At 38.8% G+C, this 10,024-nt stretch overlaps 1 protein-coding gene across 1 annotated transcript; it reads left to right on the top strand.

The window, feature by feature from the left end:
* Positions 1-8,809: 8,809 nt before the first annotated feature.
* LOC103224623 (protein mago nashi homolog 2) lies at positions 8,810-9,288 on the top strand. The gene has a single exon (XM_007978304.3). The coding sequence runs from the start codon at positions 8,836-8,838 to the stop codon at positions 9,280-9,282; it is 447 nt and encodes a 148-aa protein (XP_007976495.1). The 5' UTR covers positions 8,810-8,835; the 3' UTR covers positions 9,283-9,288.
* Positions 9,289-10,024: the final 736 nt, after the last annotated feature.

Below are 10,024 nucleotides of genomic sequence, written 5' to 3'. Positions count from 1 at the left end.
TTACTGGCCTGGCAATGAACTATAGAAGTCTTTTGGATTTATCAGTGAGGAGAAATCAATTAGTGTTGAAGTCTGTGTGAAATGTACTTGTATAATTTGGTTTGGGTGTTAAGAGACTATTAAAATTTATATACATATAATAAGATCAGAATTGGGGCAAGTACAGAGAGGATCTTATGGTTACAACGTCAGCATGATGCAGGAATATCATAGATATTTAGGCAAGAGATTCCTGTAGAAGGCTGGTTTGTAGAAGATTTGTGCTCAAGTAGTACAATTTTATTCTCTCTCTATTTTTGTCTCTCAAACATAACCTTTATCTGGGGTTGATGACTGCTTTCTATCAAGTGCTCTGGTTAAATCATATATACATCTCTCTCTTTTGATTTCGTCACCTTGAGTTCCTTTATGGATGTAGCTAAATGAGCAACCTCTTTAGCATGTCTTGACTTAGAATCTTGTTAGATATCTGACCTTTGGAATTGCTGCTTGATTGTTACAAAAACGGATTAAATTTTCTGAAATAAAAAAATTTTATAGACTATCACAAATTTATCTATTTTTTGAATTTCATTTAATGTAACTTATGAGAATATTTTGAGATATATTGTACCCCTTAAGGTACAATTTTGAAAGGATGCAGAGAGATTTAGAAACTACATGTGATCTTCAAGTTTTCAGGATCTGAGTAATATAATACAGGTGTTATTTTTCATGCAAATTGAGACTTCTGAAGTCAAATTTCTTTTATCTTCTTCTTGTACAGCGTATCACCTGCCAGTTCCCTGTATCTGCAAAGTAGTAATAGTTCGAGGAGGATAGGTTGGAATGAGGGGTAGTTTTTATTATTTATACGACTCCCAGTTTTTAGCTAGAGGTAGCTAAAAAATGCTTTAGCTGTAGAAATAATGTCAGGTGGACTGCATCATAGTTTCAAATCTCCCCACAGTTCTGGGAACCCATAAATAATGAAAGCTGGGCAATTCAGGAGACTGGCCAAGAACATAAAAGAAGACATGGTTTTCCTGTTTTAAAAATGATGGCACAGCATATGCATTCCTAAAATCCTATTGCTTTAGGAATGCAGATCTAACAAGTACAGATTTCAGGCCACACACAGTACCCAAAACCAAAAAAACTACATGCCTTATTTTTCATAACAATTTTTATTGTAAACCCTCATTCTGCCTGCTGGTGAAGATTAAATCTTAGTCAATTTAGTCATTTCAGGTGTAACTGCCCTCCTATACATTTTTCCCATAAGCATTTAAGTTCCAGAAGGCTAAAAAGGAGTGCTGAGAGGGGGACTTCTCATCCTCAGATATTATCATCTATCTATTATGATATTAGCTGACATGTGATTTCCCTACTTGCAGCAATTTGTCCACATATGTCACTGTTGTATTCTCCTGTCAGTCACATAGCATTGTGCCCTACTTGATACATAAAAAACCTTTGGCTCTGCTCCTGGACACCAATGGTAAAGGGGAAACTCTCTCCATCTACACAAGCCTCACAACCATTCTATCTACTATTCTCCTAATATGTTGTGGAAGGAGGACATAGCTGTCCAGTTCCTCTCTGTCTTATATGAAAGCAGAGAACACAGATACTTTCTCCTCTCAGACTTCAAACATCCATCCAGGGTTTCTCTATGTCTCACCTCTTTCTTTGGGAACCAGAATTAGCCTTCTTGTTTTCACTGTCTCTTATCTTCTTCCTCCTTCTGCCCTACATCCCTACTGTCAAAGGGAGTCTTTAGTCTGGAGGTGATGCAATTTGGGTTTTCCTTTATTCTTTCCAATCTATAATTTTAAGAATCCATTTTATGTTTTTTGAGGGCTTAGATTTTGGAACCCAAGAAACTCGAATATTGAAAAGTCAAATGCCATGGGTTTCACATCTCAAAGGTCATGTTTCTGTCTTTCAGCTCATTTATCACCTTCCCTGAGACAAGGCATCATTATACTCATGCGATCTTAGCAAGAGTCACAGGGTAATAGAGTTAATATATCAAAACATATCTAGTTATACTTGTATTTTTAGCAATACTTTATGGAAATGTACAAAGAATATTTATTTTTATTCTTGCCCATCTTGTTTTGAAGAACAGTGAAGAGTCTGAGGTTTTATCCTTTCTATAACTAACAAGTTAGCCTGCCACAGTCTCAAGGATGACAGCAGAAGACATGAAACTACTGGGCTAGAGAAAAAGAACGATTTTAACTCACAGCAATATCAGTCATTGGAATATCAATCAACATTTCTTTGCTGGTTCCTGAAGCCCTAGTTTCCACACATTGATGACAAGACAAGAGTGCTGGATAACACTTGCATTTGCAGTGGGTTATGTTGCAGGAGAGGAAACATCAGGTTAGGAACTGCATCTTTTATAGTGGGCAGAAAGCATACCTGCCCGTTGCTTCAGTGAGAGACACTATCTCTATTTTTCAAGGCTATAAGCAAACCTGCCCTTTGCTCTGGAGGGAGCCACTATCTGTACAACTCCTATATAAACACAGTGTATAACAAAGGGCAGTCAAAGGCTTACTTGCAAGATATACAGAAATGCAAGAGATACATGGATAATTATCTTCTAACACTTATGAGCTCTTAGAGAAATCTGCTTTGATAACAAAAATCCTTGGATCACCAAGCAAGAGTTTGAAGTCTATGAGTTGTTCATTGCCTGCTTAAAGTATGTTCTGAACATTTGAGTGTTGGGAACACAGTGCAATCAGAAAGGCGGTAATGCAACAACCCAGTACATGGACATTTATGTGGACAAGGGTATAGTTTCAGCAACAACTGATGCCGTTTAATAAGACATTCCTATCCAAGCCTTCTCGTCCCCTCAGTTCCACCCCTCAGCATTGTCACACAGTTGCTGCTTTCACATGGGTATTGTCAATTGGGCACTCCTCATTTATTTATTAATTCATTTAAAATCAGTTTTAAGAGTTGTTATTAGGATTAATGTGATCTTCTTTGAAATACATTTTAAACACCCTATTAATAGAGACCAAATAATAGGAAGATGTTAGAAGAAGTTTGCATTAATCTTCCTTAAACTAAGATGAATTTCTTTGTTTAAACCTGGTTTTCAAGTAGAGGACAGCTTCTGGAGAAAACATCTAAGTCAAATAACAGTGAAAAAACTGTAGTCAATTTTACATGAAAAAGCAAGTGAATCTTTCTGTGGGCATGTTTAGTCTCATACAAATAACTCAGAATAATAAGCCTGGGGAAAATTCCTCTTCCTGAAAGGAGATTATTCTGATTTGTTTTCGATTCTTGTTAAAAAATATTAGTTTCTGATATCTGTATTACTTAGTTACTGGTAAAGATGGAGCAAATTAAAACTCACGGTGAGATATGAACACAGCAAAGAGTTGACAGACTTCAAGGGACCTCTGTAAGCCTGGACCATGAGGAATGCAGTGGCCATGATGATGATCAAGGACTAGGGGGTCTGCTTCTGCTTTCAGTGCAAAAACTTAGCCTCCTGAATATACAATGTGACACTAGAAGGGAGAGAGAACCCTAGTAATGACTGGGATGATATTCCTGATAGCCTATTAGTTCTGAAGTTCAGAAATGAGATTAAATTAACTTAGAGGAAACAAAGTGTTCATGATTGTGAACAAAAGAAGTATGTTTGCCAAAATGGCTTATTGATTGATAAGATAATTTTACCATGATGATTCCAATAACTATCAACTAGCAAGTATTTTTATTCATTCACTTATTTATTCAAGAAATATTTATTGAACTTCGATTATGTGACAAACTACGTGCAAGGATTTAGGAATATAGTAGTGAACAGTAGAGTCATGATCCCTGTACTCAGTAGAGAAGAGCGATATTAAAACAAATAAATAATTTTATATGTGAAGGATTTAAAGATCACAGTCACAAGTCAAGAATACAGAAATGCAACTTTACTTTTTTGTAAGTGAACTCAACTTTGCTCTGGAGTCCCCATTTCTGCAGATGGGATAGTCTCAATCTTGCTACTTGAAGGTAACTCAGTCACTCTCAGGGTAAAACAGAGTATTTTGGACAAATACTTAGTTAATTTAAAGATTTATGCCAGTTTGAAGTTCGCATTTGTATCAGGACTGTTTTTTCCTTTCAAGAACTATTCCCTTTATTTTTCAAGGGTGGCATCTTGTTGCAGCAGAAACTCACCCAAGTGACAGCATAGCACTGGGGGAGAAACACCTGGTCCACAAGCTGTCCCATGGCTTGATGACTTCCACTGAGTATTTTGTCCTCCTTGGTCTTTGATTAGCACCTTCTCATCCCACTGCAACTTTTGTTTTTGTAATTTGTTCCAGTCAGTATTGCTGATAACGTGTATTAGCTAGGGAACAGAAATAATAGGATATGTGTATATATGAAGGGGATATAGTCAGGGTTCTCTAAAAGGACAGAACTAATAGGATATATGTAAATATATACATGTGTTTATGTATATATATGTTGTGGGACTTCACCTTGTGATTGTGTGATCATATGTATGATCGATATGGTACCATTCCTCAGGGTGATCAGCCAGCTACTTGGTGACAGGTTGATTATACTGAACCTCTTCCATCACGGAAAGGGCAGTGGTTTGTCCTCACTGGAATAAACATCTACTCCAGATATGGGTTTGCCTATCCTGTCTACATATCCCATATGGATATATGATCACACGATCACAAGGGGAAGACTCACAATAGGACGTCTGCAAGTTGGAGGAGCAAGGAAGCCAGTTTGAGTCCCAAAACCTCAAAGGCAGGGAAGCTGACAGTACAGCCTTCAGTCTATGGCCAAAGGCCCCAAAACCCCTGGCAAACCACTGGGGTACGTCCAAGGGTCCCAGAGCTGAAGAACTTGGAGTCTGATGTTTGAGGGAAGGAAGCATCCAGCATGGGAGAAAGATGGAGGCCAGAAGACTCGGCAAGTCTCCTCATTCCACTTTCTTCTGTCTGCTTTATCCTAGCCATGCTGGTAGCTGATTAGTTGGTGCCCACCCAGATTGAGGCTGGGTCTGGTTCTCCCAGGCCACTGATTCAAATGTTAATCTACACCCTCAAAGACACACTCAAGAACAATCCTTCAATCCAATCAAGTCAATATTAACCATCACAAGTCCACCATTTGTTAACTTGAACCCATATACATCTCCTGAAATCATACATAATCTTCAAATAATGACAATAATAAGGTGATAATTGCACCTAACATAATACAGTATCCTTCATACAACTGGAAATGCACTAATCCTTAACCTAAAGGTTGTTACATAAAGTTAACAACACTTAAATGCTGTTATGAAGTCAATAAATCTTACGTCACATGATAAAGGGGAAAGGAAATAAAATGAAGATATTTTCTTAGTGTAAGCGTGTACATGCACAAACATTTTTTTAACAAAATAAGGAGGAAATACTTATGACAATTATAGTCCTCATTTCCGCAACTGATCACATGGTTGTAGCTGGTATTGATGACTACCTTCTTCTAGTACCCATCCTGTATTCCCTTTGCCTTCAGCAAGCACCTCAGCGTGTCACTGTTTTTTACCCGGTGGAGTGACTCAGACTTTCATTCCTGAAGATCTGGGCCATTTGTAGTCCTGCCTGGATTGGGTTGTTGTAGTTTCCTATTGACCTTAACCACAGGGCATGGTAATACTAGGAGATATCCTAAGGGATCTCCTGTATTGCACAAATACTCTTCCTTACCTCCATTGTGGAGTAGTAGACTGATTTTCATCTTGATAGTCCAGGTCAATCATCCTAGCCAACACTGTAACTCCCTTCTTAGCCTGTTGACTTAGAGGTAGGAGGAGTCCAAAGTAGCCAGGTGGCAATCTTAACCTCCAGTTTAATGGGATCATTGTTGTGTCTCCTGGTGGCAGCGTTCCTCCCTTTGGAACTAAGACCTCTAGGCCAGCAGAACGTAGTGTTGCAGGAACAGGAAGCAAAAATTTTGCTAGCGGGTCACTAGGGGTGATGGTGAGTGGTGCCACTTCCACTTCCACCCCTGGATTCCTGGACCCGTGAATCCTGGCTGTGGGAGAAATAGTACTGTATATTGGACGCTGATTTAGAGCATACACAGCTTTCTGGAGAACTTTGCCCCAGCCCTGCAAAGTATTGTCACCTAGTTGGTGGTGTAATTATGACTTCAAAAGACCATTCCACTGTTCTGTCAATCCAGCTGCTTCAGGATGATGGGGAACATGGTAAGACCAGTGGATACCATGAGGATGAGCCCACTGTCCCACTTCTTTAGTGTAAAGTGGAATACCATGACAGTAGATAAGGCATTCTGTGAGTCCACGGATGGTAGTCTTGGCAGAAGCATTGCATGCAGGATAGGCAAGCCCATACCCAGAATAAGTATCTATTCCAGTGAGGACAAACCTCTGCCCTTTCCATGATGGAAGAGGTCCAATATAATCAACCTGCCACCAAGTAGCTGGCTGATCATCCTGAGGAATGGTACCACATTGAGGGCTCAGTGTTGGTCTCTGCTCCTGGCCAATTTGGTCACTCAGCAGTGGTTGTGGCCAGGTCAGCCTTGGTGAGTGAAAGTTCATGTTACTGAGCTCACGTGTGACCTCCATCCTTGCCACCATGGCCACTTTGTTTATGGGCCCATTGGGTGAGAACAGTGGTGTCTGGCGAAAGAGGCTGAGTGGTGTCCACAGAATGACTCATCTTATCCACTTGATTATTAAAATCCTCCCCTACTGAGGTCACTCTTTGGTGAGCACTCACATTGGCTACAAGTATCTTCACAGTTATTGACCCCTCAGAGAGGTCTATCCACATACATCTTCCCTAAATTTGTTTGTCACCAATTTTCCAATCATGCTTCCTCCAAGTCCCTGACCATCCAGCCAAATTATTGGCTCCAGCCCATGAGTCAGTATATAATCCCACATCTGGCCATTTCTTCTTCCAGGCAAAATGTACAACCAAGTACGTTGCTTGAAGTCCTGCCCTTGAGAACTTCTGGGAAGATTTCCCTTCACCACTGTCCTTTGGGGATGTGCTAGAAAGGGGCTGTAGTGCTGCATCTGGCCACTTTCAGGTGGTGCCTGCATATCGTGTAGAACCATCTGTAAACCAAGCCCTAGTCTTCTCTTCCTCTATCAGCTGATCACAGGGAACTCCCCATGAGGCCATCAGTGCAGGCTGCAGGAGAGAAGACAGGGTGTCAGGGGACAAGTGGTGGCACTCAACCATCAAAGGCAAGGTGGGCTTAGTTACCGTAATGGACAGCAGAGGCAAAGCAGCAATGAGAATAGTCTAACCGTGTAGAGCTCTGGCACTGGCTCATTAATCACAGTGTTCCTAGAAGCTAAATTGATGGGAAGCCTACTGCATTCTTACTTAATTTGTAGAAGCAGAATAATTCCAGGTCGAATGGACAAAAGACTAATATGAATTATAAAAACAGAGAATCACAGATCTTCAATCAACTTCCAGACTTTAACCAGTTTAAAGACCCAGAACCCCTTGAAGGAAGTGGGGAGACTGGGTCCTCCTGAGGAAGGGCCCTATTCCTGGCACCAAAATACAACATGCCACCCCAAACTTAGTAGAGTAAAATGAAAAACATTTTGCTATCCTCATGAATTCCGTGGATAAAGAATTTGGAAAGGGTACAACAGAGATTATTTTTATTCTATTGTGTTTGGGACCCATGGAAAGACTGCATGACTGGGAATGACTTAAAAAACTAGAGGCTGGGACAATTGAGAGACTTACTCATTTCCTTTCAGGCTGGGAATGAAATAATTCATGATGGTTTATGCTGGAATTTCAGCTGCAGCTGTCAACAGAACACCTGTAAATGTCATTTTATGTGACTACTTTATCACAGCATGGTGACAGATAGAGTAGGTACAATAATTGTATGGTAGACACTATACAATGCTGATGAAAGAAATAAAAATAAATGAAGAGACATACCATATTTACAGAGTGGAAGGCTCAATAAAGAAAAGATGTTGATTCTTCCCAAATTGATATACAGGTTTAAAACAATTACTATTAAAATTCAGCAAGTTTTTTTGTAGTATAGATAGTATTTTTCTGAAATTTATATGAAAGACAAATGAACTAGAATAGCTAAAAACAATTTTGATAAGAATACAGTAGGAGAAATCAGTCCACCTAATTCAGGCCTTATAGTTACAGTAATCAAGACTGTGTGGTTTTGGCAGAAGGATAGACATATATATCAGTGTGACAGAACAGAGAACTCAGAAACAAACACACAATATGCCCAATTTATTTTTGACAAAGGGTATGGCTATAAAAGCACAATGTGATGAATTCTTGTGGAAATGGAAATACAGATAGAGCCTATATATAGACTATACCAATGCCTATATCTTGGTTATAACATTTGAACTGTAGTTTTGCAAGGTATTACCACACGGAGAAACTGGGTAAAGGGACCCTTCTGTATTGTTTCTTACAATTGCATGTAAGTGTACAATTATATCAATATAAACATTTTAATATAAAATCAACCATAGGTTCCTATCCTTAAGGTTCTATTTCCCTGGAACCACATCCAGTGTTGATAATTTTATCAGTCAGAATTCAATAAAAGAAGCAGAGTCACTATGAATGCTAATCAAGCTTGAGTTGATTTTTGTATCTAGTGTAAGGAAGGGGTCCAGCCTCAATCTTCTGCATATAGCTAGCCAGTTATTTCAGCACCATTTATTGAATAGGGAGTCCTTTCCCCTTTGCTTGTTTTGGTTGACTACATCAAAAATCAGATGATTGGGGGTTTTCGGCGGGCTTCCCGGGGATAAAAATGGCTATGGCTAGCGATTTCTACCTGCGCTACTACGTAGGGCACAAGGGCAAGTTTGGGCACGAGTTTCTGGAGTTCGAATTTCGGCCGGACGGAAAGCTTAGATATGCGAACAACAGCAATTACAAAAATGATGTCATGATCAGAAAAGAGGCTTATGTGCACAAGAGTGTAATGGAAGAACTGAAGAGAATTATTGATGACAGTGAAATTACAAAAGAAGATGATGCTTTGTGGCCTCCCCCTGATAGGGTTGGCCGACAGGAGCTTGAAATTGTAATTGGAGATGAGCACATATCATTTACCACATCAAAAATAGGTTCTCTTATTGACGTAAATCAGTCAAAGGATCCTGAAGGTCTTCGAGTATTTTACTATTTGGTACAAGACTTGAAATGTTTAGTTTTCAGTCTTATTGGATTACACTTCAAGATTAAACCAATTTAAATTGTATGTTTTCAAGCTGTTTGTATATTTAATTAAGGGATAGGAGGGGTTATTTGTCATTTACAATATTGGGGGTTTTATGAATGTGAAGCAAACAAAAAAAAATTTGTATGTAAACTGAAAATAAGAAAATACATTAGCCAGCTTAATGGTTATCCTTACTTGAGTCCACATGGGTTGGACAGTCCCCACACATATTAAATTCTGTAAATAAAAGCCACCTTTTTTTAAAAATTTGCTCTAATAAAACATACCAAATCCTGAAAAAAAAAAAAAAAATCAGATGATTGTAGATGTGTGGTTTTATTTCCGGGTTTTCATTCTGTCCCCTTGTCTATGTGTCTGTTTTTATACCAGTACCATGTTGTTTTGGTTACCATAGCATTGTATGCAGTTTGAAGTTGGGTGATGTGGTGCCTTTACCTTTGTTCTTTTTGCTTAGAATTGCCTTGGCTATAAGAGCTCTTTCTTGGTTCCATGTGAATTTTAAAATATTTTTTTCTAATTCTGTAAAGAATATTGTTGGTAGTTTGGTAGGAATAACATTGGATTTGTAAAATACTTTGGGTAGTATGGCCATTTTAACAATATTGATTCTTCCTATCCATGAGCGTGGAAGGTCTTTCAATTTATTTGCATCATCTCTGATTTCTCTCAGCACTATTTTGTAATCTTTGTTGTAGAGATCTTTCACTTCCTTGATTAGCTACATTCCTAGGTATTTTATTCTTTTTGTAGCAAT

The sequence above is a fragment of the Chlorocebus sabaeus genome, chromosome 20, assembly GCF_047675955.1.
Source record: "Chlorocebus sabaeus isolate Y175 chromosome 20, mChlSab1.0.hap1, whole genome shotgun sequence".
Classification (NCBI taxonomy): Eukaryota; Metazoa; Chordata; class Mammalia; order Primates; family Cercopithecidae; genus Chlorocebus; species Chlorocebus sabaeus.
Note: the sequence above shows the minus strand (reverse complement) of the source record. Positions and strands in the feature narration are given on the sequence as shown.